Source organism: Euwallacea fornicatus, chromosome 27 (genome assembly GCF_040115645.1).
Source record: "Euwallacea fornicatus isolate EFF26 chromosome 27, ASM4011564v1, whole genome shotgun sequence".
NCBI lineage: Eukaryota > Metazoa > Arthropoda > Insecta > Coleoptera > Curculionidae > Euwallacea > Euwallacea fornicatus.
Genome location: NC_089567.1, coordinates 1,917,056 through 1,938,857, shown reverse-complemented (window position 1 = coordinate 1,938,857; position 21,802 = coordinate 1,917,056). Strand labels below are relative to the sequence as shown.

The following is a 21,802-nucleotide window of genomic DNA, read 5'->3' as shown; positions in this document are numbered from 1 at the left end:
AAATTCTATCTTGTTTTCAACCCTCCTCCTAAAGCAAGTGGTTGAACATACCTGCCGGAAGATAGACTTCGCGCACCCTAACTCCTGGATAAAGAATCGGCGCCACTATGATGTCCTTTCCAATAGAAAATTGATCTACCACAGTTTGACAAAAAGGGTCATCCGGGTCGAGCATCCACAAAGGCCTAATTATCGGAAGACCCAAGTTAAGGGATTCTCGTGCGTATTTCCTCAGCACTGGCTTCACCTGAAACATTTCGCTGACTAAAGATTCTTTTAGACAAAGGGAGAGATGCTTCAAACCGTTTTTTGCCTTAGAAATGTCAGACTTATGACGATATCCAGAACTCTCTTATCTCCGTAACTATTAGGCAGTCTGTTGAACCTGACAATGGGAAGGAAAGATGCTAGTTGCATCCACCTTATATACAACTCCGGATCTTCCAATTCCGTAAATGTTCCATTTAGCTGCGCCAATTGCGACTCTATGGAGTTGTAATCGCCGCCCACGGCACCAGGCATAACAAACGGATACCCAATGATCCCATAAGTCAGTATGGTGGGCACAACCCTTCGCAACCCATCCCAACTTGATTCTACCTTAGGAAGCGAAACAAATGCAGGTGGTCGGGGAAGTTCAACTGCATCACTGACTCCAAACAAACTGATAGAATTTTGAATGCTATTGACGAATAGGGTTTTATACTGATCGGGGTTTGCCAAGGGCTTCTCACATTGGTAGTAATGTGGCATATCGTAAGCAGTTCCTAATTCCAAGTAGAACGCATTGATTTTGTATTTGTTTATTATCGAGTTCAGCTTGTCTATCAACCAAGGAACTGTTCTATTATTTGTGATATCCAAAACGCCGGCGCTCTGCGTCGTTTTAAAGCTACATAATTCAGGGACAAACGGTTCTCGTTTCCAAGTTATGATGCAAAAGCGAGAGCTCACCTGGTGAGTGCTGGAACGCCCCTTCCACTGAACCTCTCCAAGACCAACAGGCGCCGCTCCACAGCTTCAGCAAAGTTAATGCTTTCGGTAGATATGAAGGGCTGTACGGTGAAAGCCGTGCGGAAGCCTCGCCTCGTCACCACTTTCATAATTTTATCTATTGAAGGAAATCGTTCGATGTCCACTTCAAAATCACCAGCGTGATTTTGCCAGAAACTGTTCAAAAGTACATGGCCTAATTTGAATTGCAGGTCTAATAATCCAATTATACCATTCGTGAAATTGGACACCATTTCTGAAAGCACGAAGAACACGTTTACCGGTAAAGGTGATGGTCATTTTTTGCCTTACTGGATTTGCGTAATAATTACCGTATTCGACAGAAGTAACATCTGATAAAGATTCACAACAAGAATGGTATCAGTTCCCATTTAAATGTGTTTAAAGATCACCACGTCACGTGGTCTTCGTATCTACTCCTGTTTTAATTTCTTGAACATAAATGAAACCTAACTATCCTAACTTTTGCTCTAGACCATTTTCGATGGTTTTGCCGATTATTTCAATTATGCATCTAGAGATGAGTTCACGACCGCAAAATTTCCAAGTTCGCCCTAATTTAAAGGAGTACCTATCTCTTCCAGTTTTCGAGATCTCAACAGTGAGCTACGAATTCGAACCATCTTGTTATCGATTGACTTTCGAAACTTGCCATTTTCAGACCCTCGTCCAACATATGGTTCAGCCGAAGTTAACTGTTCTTTATAAAGCACCATCACAGGGTGTTCTTTTAAAGTCGAAATTCGCTATTTGTGCAGATCGTTTAGGAACAAAGGGACGAAAATTTTCAACATGAGATAAAAAATTCACTAGGCCATTTTATAGAGGAAGTCATTATTTAAAAATATATTTTCAACATCAGGAACCAATAAAAACGATTTTTCAAGTCGTCAGTTGGGGTTAAAACCAGTGTCGTCCCACAAATTCCAATACTGAGGAGCAGAAATACACTAAATACTTGGAATTTGTCTTATCATCAGGGAACTTTTTGATAAGCAAAAAAGCGATCTTGCTTCAATAAAACACTGTGTCTTTTATACACTCACTTTCACATGAAATGCACCATCCAGTAATACTAATAATTAAGTCTTGTATCTTTGGCAAAATAATGCTTCATAATGGAGTATCAGATGATCAGACTTTCAGTAAAAAAGAAAGAATGCTGGTGGTTTTTTTGTCATTGATCTTTTAGATTTTTTATTCAATTGTAAATAAATAAAGTAATATTTACATGGAAATATCAGTTTATTTTGTTGTTGAACTGTGAACAAGACACCTCAAGATGCCCCCAGTGAGACAGCGTCGAAATTTTTCCCACGTTTCGGATTTTGATAAAGGGCGAATTATCGGCATGAAGGAGGGTGGACTTTCTTTCCGTGAGATTGCCCGAAGAACGAATCAGAACCGCACCACGATTGCGAGAATATGGTCTTCATGGTCTGAAGAAAGGGTTCAGCAACATCGTCCAGCTGGACGTTCTCCCCGTAGCAGCAATTCACGTGAAGATCGACTTCGTAGACGGATGGCCATTGGTGATCGATTTCAAACAACATTGTCTGTTGCAGTAGATTGGATGGGAGCTCTAAATCGTCGGGTGTCGATAGCAACAGTTTACAGAAGAGTTTCGTCTTTTGGCCTGCATTCATATCGCCCAAATCTACGACTGCTACTAACCGCCCAACACCAAGCTTCCAGATTGGCCTGGTGTCAAGAACGAGTTGATTGGAGTCATCAGTGGAACAATATCGTCTTCAGTGACGAGTCGCGATTTTGTTTATGGATCAATGATGGTCGTAGAAGAGTCAGACGATATCGAGATGAAAGAAGAAATTTGCAATTTTGTGAAAGGCGCCACACAGCTTTAACACCTGATGTTATGGTCTGGGGTGCGATATGTGTCGGTCGAAGATCTTCTCTTGTGTTCATTCCAAGCACCCTAAACGCACGTCGCTACATTAACAATGTTCTGAGGCCAGTATTAGTACGCTTCGTGCAAACATTACCAAATGGCATTTTCCAACAGGATAATGCAAGACCACATGGTGCGAACATTACTCGACAATACCTGGAAGAAGCACAATTGGAAATACTGCCTTGGCCTGCACGGTCACCGGACCTATCGCCCATCGAACATCTTTGGGACATGATGAGTCGCCGTCTTCGAAATTTACCAAGGCCTCCAAACAATGTGGATGACCTACGACATCATCTTGAGGTAGAATGGAATGAAATACCCCAAGAGGATATTGATCATTTGTCGCAAAGCATGCCGCGAAGAGTACGTGCTTGCATTGCCGTACGAGGCGATGTCGCTCATTATTAATTTCTTAATTAACAAATGTTGTACCTTTTTACTGAAAGTCTGATCATTTGATACTCCATTATGAAGCATTATCTTGCCCAAGTTACAAGACTTAATTATTAGCATTACTGGGTGGTGCATTTCATGTGAAAGTGAGTGTAGATTTCGAGATTCCAATGATGAGCCTCCAATTAGAGTGTCTCAAATTGGAGAGAAAATCATTGAAACTCGACCCTTCATCCATTTTTATACAAGAACAGGTGTAAGTCCGCAAAGCAATTTTTTCACGGCATTAAATAAGAAGATGTAAGCTAAAATAAATGCTAAAAACATCAATATATGGAAAGCAACCACGACGTCGCGACGCTGACGTTAAGTTTTTTCAGAAGCACTTTTTTTTCAAAAATGTTGTCAACTAGTTTTTTATATAAAGGCTTTTGAAAATTCTGATCATTCTAAAGCGACAGCAGAAACAAACACAGTGAATTCTCCCATACGCGGACACCAGCAGTCGTCTCCAATTTGTCCGCTTGTAGGAGGTGTCCGCTTATTAGAAAATGTGAGAATATAGATAGGCCTTTAAAACTTATTTATTAAATAAACATTTTATTCAAATAAAAAAAATAACAATGAACTTAACTAATTAGCCGTGAAAAGAAATATTTTCAAATTACAAATAAACAAATACATATTAACATATCAGGTACTTGATAACAAATGCATATATATTGATTTGTTAAGTGAATAAAAAGTTTTTATGCAAAACTTGTTTAGAATGTATCCATGTTCGCGTTTTTGCCAAATAGGTATGTTTTTGAAAAAAACATACCGTCGGCGTCGCGACACCGACCGTCCCTTTCCATATTTTAATATCTTTAGCATCTATTTTAGCTGATGTCCCCTTATTAAATGGGGTGAGAAAATGACTTTACTAAACCCATACGTTTTTGTGTAAAATGTCGAGTTTGAATGACCCTGCACACCAGTAGTTCCGAAAGTTGCCCAACAAATGCATTTTTTTGACCATCGCACGCACTTAAATGGGTTTTGTCATGGTGAAATTACACAGTACTCTCAATTAAACCTAATTGAGAATAAAATTCATTTCTTACTGAGGTCTCGGACGAAAACTCTCTTTAACGTCTCGGTGACAAATTAGTCACCTTCTTCAGAAAATAAACAGATCTAAAGTATGGGAAATGTCAGTATGAAAAATATTGAAAGACTAAGAATTCCTCGTCCCAATTCTCTGAAAAGTGCGATATTTTTAACATGATTCATGGTAAAATCTTCGAACGAAAATTTAAAATGCTCCACCTATTTTCCATACAAGCATTCTTTACAAGTAGTTAATGAATAAGTGTATGGGCATACAAAGGAATAAAAATTTACTCATTTTTATTAATAAACTCATATGCGGAAACGCACCGTTTTCGAGCCATGGCTAGATTTATTAATGATGCTCATATCAATCAAACTCGGCAGGTAATGCTCACAACAACTTATTAATCTGTCAAAGACTAGAATAATTGGTCAACATTGCGGCCACCAACCTCAATTCACTCATTACATCACGTATCATATTTTAATACATTTTTTCTAAGATGCCAGGTCTTGCACGCGGCAATAGATCTTCCTCCGGTCCGACAGCAGTCTCATAAACAGGATTCTTCATACGGCCAAAAATCGAGTGGAATTAGATCGGGAGAGCATGGTGGCTATGCAACTGGTCCCCCTCTTCCAACTTATTTTTCACTGAATTTTTCATTGAAGTATTCTCGAACGGCCAGCGAATAGCGTGCTGGTGCTTCACCTTGTTGTAGCCACATCTGGCGACGAATCTCCAGAAGCACTTCTTCCAGCAATTCGGGCAAGATCTCTTGCAGAAAGTTCAAGTAAATGAGGGCGATAAGGTAGAAGAAGGTACAATCCAATTAAATGGCCATCAACAATATTGGTCCTGCATGTTGACTCCGAAATTGCGTTGAAAGTTGACGGACCAAATACCATGAGAATTCTCGTTAGCCCAAATATGACTCTCGCGAGAATTAAAAATACCCTCCTTGATGAAGATTGTTTCGTCAGAAAAAGATATTCTGCAAATTCAGGTTCTGACAACGTTGCGCGAACAACCAAGAAATATGGTACGTGTTGCATAATCGGTTGGACTTGGTGCTTGAACTAGTTGAGGTTGATGATGGTGCAACTGTTGTTATCTCAAAACTTGCCAGACGCTTACATGATTAACTGACACGTCCCTTGCAATAGTTCGAGCGCTACTTGATGGATCTTGGTCAATTCTATGAAGCACCTTTTCGTCAAATTCTATGATTCTACGATTTCTCTAAACTAGTTCGCCCTGTTTACCGGTGCCGTTCCCGTTCCCTGCAATCGCTGAAATACTCTGTCAAACGCTCTATGCGATGGCCTTGACCTATTAGGAAATTGAGCTAAATAGACCTGTTGCGCTCTTTGGCCACTACAGTGAGCTTGGCCGCAAACTAACATCATGTTCGCGGAATCGCTGAGTGTGCGCTCATTCATAATGCGTCCACAATTAAATTAAGCTACAAAAATTTAGTCAATCTGACAAGTTTTGTACGTCAAAATTGACAACAGATATTAAAAAAAATGACGTTTACTTAAAAAAAAAATTAAGGTGATCCAAAGTTTCCGCATATGAATTCATTAATAGAAGTTGGTAAATTTTCAATCCCCCTGTTTGTCCTGTAAGTGCTTAAAACGTATTCGTTAGCACTCTGTATACTTTACAGAACACATTATCTCGAAAATGTCCTTTATGTTCATTTACCTTCGGTAAAAGCTTCTTTTTCATCAGTGGTAATTTCCCAAACAGGCTCGCTCAGTAAAATTTCAATGACATCGAAATCTTCTTTTTTCACTCCGTCCCACAAAGTGTTCTTACTAAGATAAACGATTTCAGCTCAACTCAAAGTTAATCTCAACTCACTCACCTTAATTGAGAATGTAGATGGGTGATATTGCCCGCAGTACAGATGCTGTAATTCAGCTCTGGGGTCAATGTAAACTTATTCACGAAGGTAAAATCATCGTATCGGGCACTAAGGCACAACTCCTTCTTGGTGCTATTCTTAACTGAGACATACAAAGGAGTCTTCTCGTCTACGATTACGGCAGCCCCTTTGGAGTTGATAAAATAACGTTTCAAGACGTTGCCCCATTCGGTACGTTCTTCATCACCAGTTACGAAAGGGTGAAAGTCGTGATTAGCTTTTTCCAGCGGCCAGGCTGACTCTCGGGTTTGACCTCCTCCATACCTAGAAAAACGAATTCAGAGTTAAGACGTATCTTGATCAATCAACGCATTGCTTACTTGGCTTACCAATGCACCCCGGGAGTCATTTCGATACAGTCGGTAGGAGAGAGAAGCTCGTTAAGGGAGATCCAGTTTAGATTGTAGCACTTGACATTGTCTCGCAGAACGTAGTATCCGAGATACAGTCTTGCTCGATCCATCCATTCGAGACAAATTGAGCCATCATGCCTTTCATCTTGAGGTAAGCACGGTAAAACTCTATCGTAGTTTATCGTGGTGCCCAAACGGGCGTTCAGAAGTTCGGTTCCTGGAATTTTTGTGACGTTACAGATATTGTACAGGGTGTATAGTTCCGTAGGAGGCCCCATTTTCGTTATCTTGGACATGTCGCTACCTTTTTATTAATCGAACGACTGTATCATATTGTACATATTATATAGATTTTTGTATTACGTTTTGATTTTCGTTATACGGTGCAATTTTAAAATTTAACATTTTCGGAACGTCTAATCTTCGAAAATACAAAAAGCTCTCCAGAAGATTTTATTATTTAAACTTCATTAGCATCATTCATGTTCTTCTGTATCGCAGGGTTTATCGTCTATATACAGGGTGTCCGGATACTCCCTGTACAACGCTCTATCAGATATAATACAGCTCGTAATAAGTCGATTTAACTAGATTTGCCTTAGTACAAAAGTTGCTAATAACGGAGCTACAGGGTGTCAAAGTTGAAAAAGGAAATCAGATTTTCTTTAATATTTTTTGACTTCTTCAAACTAATTTCACGAAATTTTGTTTTCAGTGGTTTTTTGGGATGAGAAATTCAAAATGTATAAACGATTTTGATGTATCTTCTAGAGGGCACCACAAGCGACCACTTTTAAATCGTCAAAACTTTTTCTGCCACAGTGTATGTCAATTTCGAATAGAAAAATCTTTTACCCTTCTTTTCTGCTTAAAAAAGGTATACTTGTGAAAATGTCGCTAAGGCCAACTGTTTAAAGGATATTTGCAATTTTATCAATAGATGCAATTTTTATTTCAAAGCATTTTATTACAAAAATTTCATAGCAAATGCTCGAAATGCGCACCATTTTCTTGCATACACAAATTAATTCTTTTCAAAAAAATAAAGTGCTTTCTCTGCATAACTTCTGGCCTATTTCTCACATCGTTAACTGCGTTGAAAATTCTATTACGAAACTTTTGAATATGACCAATTGATGTCGAACAAACTTTTGATTTCAAAAAACCCCACAAAAAAAGTCACATGGCGTCAAGTCTGGAGATCGTGGAGGCCATTGTAGTGGAGCGTCATTTCCCCTTCCGATCCATCTCGCAGGAAATGCATTATTTAAATATTGTCTAACATTAAGGGTATAATGTGGAGGCGCCCCATTTAGCATGAACCACATGCCATCACGAATTAATAACGGTATGTTCTCCAACAAGTCCGGTAAAGTTTCTTGAAGAAAGTGCAAATAACTTTGTCCATTTAATCGATTTGGCGTCACAACAGGCTCGAGAATAATATTACATACACTGTAGCAGAAAAAAGTTTTGACGATTTAAAAGTGTCCCAATGGTCGCTTGTGGTGCCCTCTAGAAGATACATCAAAATCGTTTATAAATTTGAATTTCTCATCCCAAAAAACCCCTGAATACAAAATTTCGTGAATTTAGTTTGAAGAAGTCAAAAGATATGTTAGAGAAAATCTGATTTCCTTTTTCAACTTTGACACCCTGTAACTCCGTTATTATCAACTTTTGTATTAAGGCAAATCTAATTAAATCGACTTATTATGAGTTGTACTATATCTGATAGAGCGTTGTGCAGGGAGTATCCGGACACCCTGTATAATAAGCAAAAGGGAAAAATTATTTATGTGGTTGAAAAAAATTGAGGCGACATTTTTAAGTATCTAATAATATACAGGGAATTGCAAGAAATTTAGATCATTTCAGGACATAAACGTTATACGCAATAAAAATGAAAAAAATATCCGATGGACATTGAGAAATGTTTCGATACTCGAACAGAAAATAGGAAGTTTGATAATGGCTTTCGATCTTTTCCACAATATAACGAGCGAACTAACGTCGACAATCTGGTAGACAGAGTGATAGCTGTTTTCGGGCCAGACCCTCCACAATCTCCAACTTTACTTATTTACCGGTAACCTATTGTCGTGACATACCGGGTGAAGCAAATGTACAGCGTTTTTTTTTTAATTTTTAGAACCCTGGTGTGTTGTTGTAGAGCTTAAAAAATTTCGCATTTCGCGAATTTTCTGGATAATTTTCACCATTGTCACTTCTGGACCCTAACTTTTCGGACTTAAATGGGAAATTCTGCTTTTTTTTCAACCTTTCCGGAACCTGGTATAGGTCAGGTCGAATACTTCTGGGACTATCCTCGTATCACATCGATATAATTATCTCGTCGGTAATACACCATACTTTTAGACTAATTTGTGCGTTTAACCCAATACAAATAGATAGGATTTAAACATCACAATTTTGCTTTGCACATGAGCCATATGTTTATGCCGAACATTGTTTTATTAGGGGACGTAATGATTAAACGATTTTGGCGAAATTCTATTTTCATTTAGCATTGGATAATTCAATTATTAACCCAATTTTTTCCTGAAAGATTCCAAATAGTTTGTGATCATGAACACTTCAATGTTAACTATGGCGACAGTGAATGTCAAAATGTTAACGATTGCGATCGCGACTACCAAAATGTCAACTAATATGGCTCGGTGCTTTGATCCCCTTTTGTTGTTATGCTTTAAGGAGGAAATGGCAATCTATAAAATTATCTCTCTAATATAAACTTATCAATATTTCAAACTTTTAACATTAACGTTGCAATAAGGTGCAAAATCCTGGTGGAATGTATTAGGAATTATTGCCTGGTTAGCCTGGCAGAAATGAAAAGTCGACGTGTTTTCGTAATTAATTAGATCTGCTTACCATCCTTATTGTAAATCTTCATAAGACGTTTGTTTTTGTTAAACTTAATCCTTTCGAAGTAAGCTTTTGCCAATACTTTTTGATTGTAGAGGAAATACGCGCAACATATTAAGACTACAATAGTGATGAACAGCAACATGACGAAAACCTTAATTTTGTAGTCGTTCGACTTCTTTTTTCGTATCGTCTGAGGTAAGTTCTGCAAAACGAGATCGCATTAAGTACATACACGAAGAATGAGCTTTCCTAACAACTTACTTGTATTTTTTCTTTAAGTAAACTCGCCAAAGAGTTGACAGAGGTGATGGAATTTCCTGAAGAATTTCCCCCTACGAAGTCACTAGGGTCGGGAGGCGTCAGCATTTTCGGACTTAACACTGATTTTCTTCTGACATTTCTCGAGGGCCCACTGAAATATAAGTGTAGGTATTAACACAGTCCCAAATGATTACAGAATTTCTCTATGGACAAACTGATTTTTCTTTTCCATTTCAGACGAGACCACTTATATATGATAAGAAAATTGCTTAAGAGTCTCAACCCTAGAAGTTTAAAATCGCACAACAACGACACTGTAAATGTAAATTGTGAATGTTTTTTTATTGATCAAATGAATAGTTGGTGCAGTGATGAATAGAGAAATTACCACTTTCTCCGGCTTAATTAGTGAGGAAGGACGCGGCCAACGTCCAAACCGACCTAATGGGCTCTTAAGAGCAATGTCCGGAAACTATCAAGATAAGCCTTATTGAATGCAATAAGAACATTAATAAATAACGTAATTTTGGCTATTACCTTGTTAAGAGAAGAAGAAACGAACGTCTAGTAAGGTAAGTGGCCGCGAGTAATCATATACAGGGTAATTATTGGTAATCACTTTTCCAGAAGAAAAAGATTCAAACCTTACTTAATTATACTCTCCGTATCAGTATTCTCGTCATTGGAATCTCCGTAAATGTAGGTTTTAGGAATATTCCAAATGGTAGAATTGTCTACTTTTAAATACTGAATTTGGGAATACATTTCTGTAAACAATTTTGACCAGATTGTAAGTACGGATGTAAGTATAGAACCGAACTGCAACTGAAAAATGGTAAAATTCACATGAGGTATCATGATTATCACCTTTTTCTGCTAATTATGTTAATTGTTTGGTTAAATACAGTTGTAAAAAGGTTTCAATAGGTACATTAAAAATTTTTGTGTGTCCATCTCCGCTAGCCACAAGTCACACTTTTCTTAATCATACATGGGCTGGCATACTAATGATCGCGATAATCTGGAATAATTCCAATAGTATTTTCACAATTAGTTTCTGTAGTTGAATAATGCTAAAGTCCGAACCTTCTCAGTTATAAAATAACAAAAAAGCGTATTTGCACAATCATCAGATCATCAATTGCCCCGCCTAAGTGAAGTTCGAGTAGCTCCATCGACTTGATGAAACTGGCTGGTGTATTAAGAATCAACTCCTCAATCTCATTGGATAAATAGATTACTTGTTACGATTACTATTCGGGCTCGCATTGAAGATGGACACTTTGCCAAGACCTGCCCGGATGTCTTGTCATCTGCAAGACAACTCCTGCACCCATGGTGCTCGGCGAGCCCTATCAGATATCTACATCGTAGGACGTAATAGTGGCTAATCAATAAGCCAGCTACCATCCTCATGTCCCTCCTTCTGGACTTCGTTTCCCGTCTAGCGTTTCGTCCCGCTATTTGTTAGTTGACCTACTGCATCCTAGCGGAAGTTGTCCATTGGGGTAGGAACGTCCGCTCAATCATCGGTCTCAGTAATACGAAAGTCACGCTTCGGAAGATCACAAGATGACCCAAACAACTCATATTAAGAAGCTGTTCGATGTGATTTTCGTTTACCATTAAGTAACGTCATCAAGTGCTTCGAGCTTAGTAGCTTTGAAGGATTTCCATTAATATTATGGATCAATATGTGTTTATTTAAATGTGGTGTGCATTTTTAATATATGGAATACTTTGATCTCGGAGCAGTCGCTTCCATAAGTTCATAATTAATTTTCGTGTAAATTCGCCTTTAGGTAACGTAACAAGAATGTTCGTAATTTGACTTCAAGTCAACCGCAATCCCTTGATGGACTAATGAATTATTCTTCGACAAATTTGTCCATATTATGGTATATGATCGATATTCGAGACAAAATGCGTGCTGTAGAAATATTTAACATCCTGATTCACAGCTAGTTAAACAAAGCATTTTTTTTTTTAATTGGAAAAAAGATTAGAAAACTTGGACATGTCCAAGAACTACCTTAAACTGGTCGATTTTCAATATGGGAAAACGAAAAATTTAATATTTTGATGGAAGTGCAAGAAGATCGACATTCCACAATAAACATTTTTCCGTTTACAGTGGTAGTTTCATCTTCGTTTAATAAGGCCGCTTCCGCTGCGAAGAAAACATTGAAAATTCATAAATATCATCCGTACAAAGTGTAATTAATTCATGAGGTCTCTGAAGGTGATTTCTATCATCGGAATTAGTTCTGCGAACAAATTCCTAAAAAAAATGAAACCTTCGTAAAAAGAGTAATTTTTTCCGATGAAGTCGCATTACTAAACAGCCACGTGGACAAGCAAAACCGACATTGTTTTCATGAGCAACACCCTCAAATAGTAAATGTTTGGTGTGCCGTAATACGCGATAGAATTCTGAATCCTTAATTTCCCAACGGTGCTTCAACTGGAAAACGGTATTTAAGTTTTCTTCAAGAAGACTTATACCCAGTGTTAGTTATTTTATAAGCCGATCTGCGAAATATCAATTTATTGTTTCATCAAGACGGAGCGCCTTCCCACTATGCAGCACCTGTGCACGCGTACTTAACCGAACGTTTCCCAAATCGTCCGTTTGGATGATGAAGAGGAACAATAAAGTGGCCAGCTGATTCTCCTGATCTGACGCAATTCGACTTTTTTTTTTTGAACATATTTTAAAAACAAAGTATATTCCACGAAGGTCTTAAATTTGGACGATTTGAAAAGACTGCTTTGTGAAGAAATGGGACTTATAACCTCAGACCTCGTCGATAAGGTTCAAAGGTTATTTACCAAAAAAAGATATATACCCAAAATAGAGTTTATTTACCGTCTTGCTTATTGTTAGGCAAGGAAAGGAGCTCAGTGTGAATATCGCAATTGATAATTTTTTTTGTAAATTTTATAAATCAAATTAATGCTGTTTTTCTTTAAAAATGTCTCCCCCTCATTTTAGCACGATTCGTACTTTAAAACATATTTTCTTCAATGTTTTGAATAAAAAACAGAGGTTGTCATTTTAAAAAAATGACCAATGACGTCATATCTCGAACAGCGATAGAAAAATTTAATGATTGTTCAATTTGTTTCCAAATATACTTCTGTCCTTGAGTATACCTGATCATAACGGAAATAACTCAAAACGATTCCGATATAAGAGTGGAAATGTGTTACACAATTGAGGGCAGAACCAGTTTGACTTCCAACCCACGTAATAAAATAGGGGGTGTCCCATTTGAAGAAAATGACTTTTTACCATTTTTATAGAGATTTAGTTCCATTTATTTGCAGACCACCCTGTAGATAATAATCAAAACCGAAATTGAAAAGAATTAAGTGCAATATGTGGCCTTCCTACTGACAAAGCTTTGTTGTCCTATGTTTTTGATTTCCACTGTAACAATTTTTTTTACACAATTTTTTTGTCAATTTTCATATAATTTTTTTTCCGGAAGATGACGTTTTAGGTTGGCAGTGTGTTCCATAAAATCGACCTGAAATTCAACATGGAATCATGGAAAAAATTAAAAACGCAGTCGTTCTACGTGAAACGACGAAGTCGTAATCGATTTCCGGTAGTTCCGGACGTCCCACCGTGTTACGCTAAATTGTTATTTTCTACCATTCGCGGTTATCTAAATACTTCTAATGAGCACTCGGCTAGACACCTTATACATGTACATATGACTGACTATGTATATTTAACTAAGACCTTAATCGCACGGCAATGACAAGACGGACGAGTGCAGCAATGCTGCCCTTTAACCGCCTTAAATAATTTTGATTGGAACAAAGCTAAAGAAGTGCTCTTTCGTGAAATACTCACAATTACCTTAAAAGTGCATCCTCTTCCTCCTGAGGTATTACCAATTTGGGCAAAGTGTACGGCGTCTGCAAGGCCATATCTCCTTGTACTACTTTTATTCACGAAAAATCCGCCACGAAAATGAACTATTGCGGTTGTATCACTAGAGTACTATTTCTACCTCTGATTATCAACAATATATTTTTTAATAAAAGTCAGTCACGAAAACTTGAAAACGCTTATTGCCGCATCCTGCACTTACGTGTTAAAAATGGTAATTCGACCCAAAAACCACAGATGTTTATAGGGTGCACATCTACATAATTTTTATTGGTTATACATGCGTGTATTTGATCAAAACTTAATGGATTAGTTTTATCAGAAAATACGACAGTAGGTAGTGATTTCTCTGTATGCATACGAGACACATACACATCAGTGTGTCAAGATAAGTAAGAATGTGTAAGATAAGGGTTCTTACACTAGACCATGCCAGGTGACAAGAATAGCGGTCATGTGCTTTAACAAATCAATAGGACTTAGGAGAGAATTAAAAAAAAAAAATTAAATATGAGCTGTTGACAGAGTTGTGCCGCTGTCCAGACCAAATTGGAGGTGCTCTACTGTTGACATGGCTACTGAATAATTGATTTTTCCCGAATATTATTCAAATCGACATTACTAAAGCAATCACGCATGGTAGTGTCTATTTGCCTTCGAATTACTATTAGCTTCAGAATTATTTCGTCCAAGGAATGTGTTGTTTAATTTGATTATCGCTTTTTTGTTTTAAGTGTTTGTTTAGCTCTGACGCCGATTTTATTATCTCAGCAAATATTTTCCACTCACTTAACTTCAGGAGCCGCTTTTCAAATCACATTATTCCCATCAACAACAATAATAAAACAAAATAATAACAAAATGAAAAATCAATTAATAATGAAATTAAACAAATTGGTAACATTTCGTTATTAGCCGTCGCACAACCAAATTACCGAGATTCATACGATTTTATCATTTTGTCGGACGATAATCGACGTAACTAGTTCCATTTCTCATCTTTGTTACGAAATGGAAATCGCTGCTTTCATATCCTACCTAGTTGCGAAATTAACCCATTAGCGCCCAAATTATTTTGATTGTGGAAAAAAGTCCTGCTTTCTTCACGAATTAGTCTTTTAGCATCATATTTGAAAATTCATCTTGAAATGTATCTTTTTTTTCAGCGATTTTTAAGAAAAAAGGTGATACTTTTTAATTTTATTTTTGGTTAAATTATTCAGGCGTTAAATTAATAAATTTTATTTTTTACAAAAACTATTTAATAAAAAAAAAATACAAAAACTATTTAATAAAAAAAATACAAAAACTAAATAAACTGTAAGTACAGGTCTACTCATTGTGCCAATTAGGAAAGCAAAGAGTACACGAGGTAACATTACATTTGTCACAAAATGTTAACTGAAGACCATCGTACGAATGCAGTTCTCGCTGCATACTTAACCACCTGCATAAGCTAACTTTATGTCCCAATAAAAATTGTTTTCATAAACAAATTTATGTCATAAAGATTGTTTATTTTCTGCGATCTATATATAGATCACTGGGCGCTAATGGGTTAATAAATAGTGTCTTTTTATTTTAAAAAATTGAAGATTTTTTAATTTATTTTGCAAATCAGAAGTCAATGCAGTGTTCAATGCGATTTCTGGAAAACGCATCATGTCCAGTGTTGACCACAACAAAGACAATCTTGTACATTTTGATGCAAGAAAAGAACGGACTCCCGACAATCCCCTTTCCTCAGAGTTTCACTCTTGACTTGGCTTTTGTGGTTTAACTCAAATGGATGCGTAAGAGTGGTACAGAGAGTTAAAAAAATATGATGTTTCCATGTTTTGTATTTCCTACGCACTGTATAAATCCAGCTTGACATCATACATTTCTCAATACAAGGGGTCCCAAGGAAAAGTATCCACCTTGAATATCTTGTCTGTTTTTTGTTAAAAAAAAACGTAAAACTTGTCAACTTTGATAAGAAGGGACACATCATTAGATGAAAAAGTTATTTTCCAAATATCATCCCTCTATCCCTGCGAATCACCCTTTTGAAAATTTCCAATTGGAAGAAGGGTTGGGTTATACTTTGCTTGAAGAGTAATTGTTTTCTCTACATGATCAAGCTTTTGATTTTTATTTTTGTCCTCTTGAAGCAATTAAACAAAAACCAAATAACTTGATTTTAACGATTTTTATTGGTATTTTATTTATTGCATCATAAGAAATGTTGAATGTCCATTGACTTCCATGCACATGTACAGTTGATCCTCAAAATATCCTCGCACATTAACTAACACTTCTGTTGACATTCTAACCTGCACTCTTCGACAATGCGGGCACATAACTTCCCGAGGAAATCAGACTGTGTCGTAGACTTTGTTCTTCAAATGTCCCCATAAGGAAAAATCCAGGGGACTAATCTCAGGAGATTTCGCGGGCTACTCCACTGGACCTCTTCTGCCGATCTACCTTCCAGGGGAATCTTCATCTAGAAATTGTCGAACAGCAGTATTGTAGTGTTAACGCGCTTCATCTTGTCGACACATGAATTCTTGTTGTAAGAAGCAGGGATCTTGTCCAAGTATTTCACTTATTATGAACAATATGGCGTCTTGTAGAAGTTGTAGATAGTTTTCTCCATATAGGTTTCCTGGAATGAAAAATGGTCCAACAATGTGGTCATCCAAGATCTGTGCCCAAATGTTTAATTTTTGAGGTTGTTGAATATAGGTCTCTAGCAACAAATGAGGCTTGACGTCACTGCAATAACGACAGTTATATATGCTTGCTTCACCATTTAAATAAAACGAAGCTTCGTCGGAATATATTGCATCATATAACAAATGTCTATTTAAAGCTCACATATTACTAAGGGAGTCGCAAAATTCGGATAGACACTCGATCATCCTCATACGATTCCTGCACTAGTTTTTATGATATGAAGATGGAATTTTACTTCTTTTAAAATTATATGGATAATATTCTTTGGATCGCCGGATTCCTCAGCAATTTTTCGTATAGATGGTTTTTTGTCTATTTAAAAACGTCTCAGAACCGCAATTCGGACTTCATCATTTTTCATCGAGTGCTCAGCTTCGCGTTTTTGATTTTGGACGAAACTAGTTTCATTGCATTTCATTAACAGCTTATACACATAAGGTTGTTATATTATTTCATTGGGATGATCCAAGTGGAAGACACTAGCTGCCGCTCTTGCAGAATTATCGTTTTTCTAATGTAGACTCACAATCTCGATTCTCTTTTATAATGTGTAAACCATATTGATCGAATTCAAAATTGAATTAACTGCAAAATGATGTTCTGCCAAGAAATACATACTGAAACTACTAAATGCGGAGGAAAACATCAATAAATTATATCTAAAAAAAATAGGATTTGTCAATTTTAAATGAAATCTTAGAAATATCATTGTTATTGGAAAAATTGGAACGTCGAGACATTTTGATTGATCTAATTGGACACTTTCAACATTCATTACAATAACGTCCACAGTTACAGCCCAGTGGTTTGGTTCTTGTTTATTTTCGACAAAACCGACGCACCAAAATAAAAAATAAAAGCTTCGCCATATGCAGAATAAAGTTATCTTTCAAACACAACCCCTCTTCCAATTTGAAGATATCAATGAGGTGCTTCCCAGGAATAGAGGGATGACATCTCGGAAACGACTTTTTCACCAAATGATGCCTCCCTCCCTATCAAAGCTGACATGTATTAGCGTTTTTTTTTGTTAAAGTAAATATAAAATTAAAAAAATAAATTTGAATCAAATTGACCTAAAATTTTTGTTGACATTGCAATGTAACGAAAGTATCCATAGCAACACTAAAGTACTTGTTTCTAAGCCTACTAAGGTGAAAAATGTTTTTATTTATTTTTCTTATTTTGGCAGGTCCAAGGGCGTTAAAAAACTTTTTTTATTGTCTATTCGATGGCCCCAAAATCCAATATGGCGGCCATAAGAAATAAAAAAGTTGAATTTAATTTCTCGAAATCTAGAAAGCCTGGAAAAAATCTGAAAACGCCATTCAATTGACAGTTGTCGATAATGACGAACTGCCAAGTTTGGTACAAGTTACTCAAACAGTGTACTCATAATTTATGATTTTCGAAAATCACAGTTTTCAGTTTTTTGCTCATATTTTGACAACCCCTGCCCATATATTTAAATTTAGGACATTTTCTGAATGGGCACAAAAATGCGCTTCTTTTTTCCAATTTGAGTCACCTTGTACCTCTCACCGCTTCCATAATCCCCATGGAACTCACTTTATTTGGGACGCCCTGTATACATTTGATAGACAGGCACCAAGATTTTGCGATCCAGTGTAGTTTCAACTAAGAACAGTGTGCAATTCTACCACTGCAACAAAACCTACCCGTATGTGAGGCATTATCCTCAAACAGAACGAACGAAAACAATGGTACATATGATCAAGCAAGTTATTAGGTCGTGTAGTATGAAATGAGCAGATTCTCCAAATGCCACATTCAACTGCGAATAACTTCACTCTAAATCCATATTTTGACTTGACTTTATTATGTGGAAAAGGCACATTCTTCCTCTTTCGATCAGAGTTTAAAGCGTTAAAAATTATTGAAAACTTTTTTTTTAATAAAAATTTCTGTGCAGCCATGCAAAAAAGTGAAATTCGTGCGTTAATGAAATATGAGTTCCACCGTGGAACCACAACAGCTCAGACGGCTCGCAATGTTAATGATGTGTTTGGTACTGAAGTCACTTCACAGCAAACAGCATCTCGTTGGTTCATGAAATTTCGTTCTGGCAATTTTGACCTAACAAATGAACCACGTGGACGACCTCAAACTCAGGTGGATAACGATCATCTGAAAGCCATGAGGGAAGCGAATCCACGTCAAAGTGCGTTCGAATTTTCGTTAATATTCAGTGTAACCACAAAAACAATGTTGACTCATTTGGCTGAAATTGGTGAGGTGAAGAAGCTGGACAAGTTGGTACCGCATGAGTTGAGCGACATACAGGAAGAACGACGTCTCGAAGCTTGTGTTTCTTTGTTGTGCCGGTACAATAACGATCCATTTTTGAATCGGATTGTTGCTTGTGATGAGAAATGGATCCTATAAGACAATACCAGACGTTCATCGCAGTGGTTGGATCAAGATGAACCACCAAAACATTGTGCGAAAAAAAATCTTCATCAAAAGAAGCTTATGGTGTCCGTTTGGTGTCATTGATCACAGCTTCATGAAACCTGGTGAATCGATTACGGCTGATGCCTACTGCCGACAACTGACCGAAATGATGAGGCAACTGACGGTTAAGCAGCCAAGATTAGTCAATCGAAGCGCACCGCTATTGTTGCATTCGGCCACACATCGCACAAGTCACCTCGGCTAAGCTACAGGAGTTGGAATTGGAAACTCCTCGTCATCCACCGTATTCACCCGACTTAGCACCCACTGATTACCACTTCTTTCAAAATTTGGATAACTTCTTGGGGGTAGGAAAAACATTCAACTCCGACGAGGCTGTCAAAGCTGCCTTCCACGAGTTTATCGACTCCCGGCCTGCGGGCTTTTACAGCAGGGGAATCAATGAACTTCCCGTTAAATGGCAGAAGTGTATCGATAATGGCGGTGCATATTTCGATTGACAATAAAAACATTTCATATGAAGAAAAAATGACTAAAGCTTCAATTCAATTCTACTCATTTCATACTACACGACCTAATACTTTTTAGACGATGAGCTAATTTCGAAACTACGTTTTTGGTCGAAAAAAATTGTTTTGAAGGCCAAATGTGGTTTAATAAGTTGGTCCCCTATAGCAAGTACTCACCGTCCGCCTCCGTACTCATCGTCAGTGTCTAAGTCACTCTGAGAATTCAAAATAGTGACCTGAAAGGAGATAAAAAAATTACCTCAAAATTAAGTCCTCTTCTTCTGAATTCATTTAAGAAAACCCAAACGTATGATGGTCACTTGAATTCACTCTCGAACGTACACAACGGTGTTGATTTTGCCTGTATTTAAGTAAATCTCTTTATAATTGACCTATTATTATGATTATTTTTGAATCGTCACAACTCGACTAGTATTTGATACTTAGGTACGTGTTACCTTAATTGGTGTTTCATAACCATTGAGCCCAACTACGCCACTAAAACTGACCGACCGGGATTTCCTCATAATTACCGGTTTTTCGAGAGATATTAATCCCACGGAGGAGTCTCGGAGAAGAAACGACTGGTCGTATTTGAGAATTCATTTCATATGAAGACACGTTTCATGAAGAGAGAGAGCGAGCAAAGCATTTCATTTATGTATGCATAAATATAAAGGTCTTGTTTATGAAAACAAATAAAACCATTGAGTGATATTTTGATTATAGCGGTTTGACCGTCATTAACCCGTAAAGATAAACGACGTTTTCATTTCAAACTATGATTCAAGTGACTTCCAACAGATATTAATAATACACAAGTGTTTTCGTATATGGGGTCAGACGAAACGAATTATTATTAACAACAAAAATTATTGCTCGAATATGAGCAACAAAACCCTTTTGAGTACCAAACGTTTTATGTTGATCCCCAAACGAGCCGTTTCAACATTGACCTTTCAGCTCAACGCATTCCCGAAAAGTAAATGTGATATGTCCTGCAATCCAAAAGGCTCAATCTGATATTGATGCGATTGTAAAAAACTCTTAGTCGTTGAAAAATAAATAATTAATATCCGTAATTAACGGTAATGAAAAGAAAATAATCTTCAACCCATCTTTCGTTCTGCACAAAGCTGTTTCTAATTACAAGATGAATCAGCTTTTCTCTACAATTTTGATAAAATCGATAAATATTTTGTCGGTACCTGTATTTGTAATCTCAATGACGTGTAATATAATCAGTTTGTTAACTAAAATGTTGAGGAAATCATTAAATTAACGTCTGTTTAAGTTCTATTGTTTGCTACATTTTTTACACATATTATCATATAAATATTAATTTTTTTTTAATTAGATGATTCAAGAACTGGGCGGTGGTGATGATACAGCTCCAGATAGAGATAAACTTTATAAGAAAATTATTTTGTAGAATGAACCGGGATCATCCTTAAAAATATACTGTTGCGTGCATGGATTCAATGAATTCCGGTATACTGAATTGACTCTCTACTACTTCACTATTAACGATTTCAAGCTTTTTCTACACCTTAGATCTTCTACGAACGCAGCGTGTGTCTTATCGCACAACTATCTAAACTAGACTATCCCATCTCAATCATAGGTTCTCTTATACGGGGAGTTTACTGAACATTGACCGAACTTCCTTATATTGGCAATGAAAATAATGGAAAACTTGTATAAACAGTGTGTCCGGGTTAAGGATTTTGTAATGGAACTCGTGAAACAAAACTCGGGAACACTTTAGTAGATTTTATTCCACTCGTTATGACACACACAACCCTGAATCGTTTCAAAACTAAAGATCTTGGGCTTTAACAGGCATTTCAATGGAGAGAGTCCAGAGTTAAGGATGAGGGATTTTACAAGATTCCGGGAGCGTCGAGCTATATCATTCGTATCGTCATAATTAAAAAATGGGGGTTGTTACAAGCTTGGGGGTATCTTAAGTACTAAAAAAAATGGAGGTCAGTACCCATGGGCGTGCTCCGGTTTTAGGCAATAAGCAAGATAACCCACAGATGGTAAATTTCGAAATTCTTAACACGTAAAGTCAAGACAATGGTAAGAAAGGATAATTTACGAGGGTGTTGCAGCTGTAGTCTGATTTTATCAAAATGTGGATACTTTAGACTTTCGTCTTGACGAGGAAGAGGAGTGAAAGTTTTTATAAAGGGTAACCCTTATTGGAAGATAATGGGTTCCCGACATATGACCATCCTGGACATACCACTAAGGTAGTGAAAATTCATAGGCGTAGCCTAAGGGTACATTACAATTTAACACTTTCGTAAAACCTTTATTTCTTAATCGATTTTGACATTTTTTTTTTGTTAATTAGATATTCAAAATGC

At 37.0% G+C, this 21,802-nt stretch overlaps 1 protein-coding gene across 7 annotated transcripts in view; it reads right to left on the bottom strand.

Annotated features, from left to right (window-relative positions):
* The window catches only part of LOC136347249 (myogenesis-regulating glycosidase), a 29,286-nt gene that overhangs the window by 2,700 nt on the left and 4,784 nt on the right, over window positions 1-21,802 (bottom strand). For 2 of the 7 annotated variants that reach the window (XM_066297060.1, XM_066297062.1), the window contains 9 exons: window positions 19,605-19,663; window positions 9,858-10,008; window positions 9,600-9,798; window positions 6,681-6,921; window positions 6,292-6,615; window positions 6,129-6,241; window positions 955-1,249; window positions 304-892; window positions 52-247 (listed from right to left, as the gene is read on the bottom strand). In XM_066297060.1, coding sequence (XP_066153157.1) covers window positions 52-247; window positions 304-892; window positions 955-1,249; window positions 6,129-6,241; window positions 6,292-6,615; window positions 6,681-6,921; window positions 9,600-9,798; window positions 9,858-10,008; window positions 19,605-19,663 — 2,167 coding nt within the window. Of the gene's footprint in view, window positions 1-51; window positions 248-303; window positions 893-954; window positions 1,250-6,128; window positions 6,242-6,291; window positions 6,616-6,680; window positions 6,922-9,599; window positions 9,799-9,857; window positions 10,009-10,394; window positions 10,413-10,506; window positions 10,671-13,728; window positions 14,062-19,604; window positions 19,664-19,686; window positions 19,864-19,885; window positions 20,051-21,802 lie in introns of those variants that run through there. The other 5 variants (XM_066297064.1, XM_066297066.1, XM_066297065.1 and 2 more) reach the window with 5 other exon arrangements.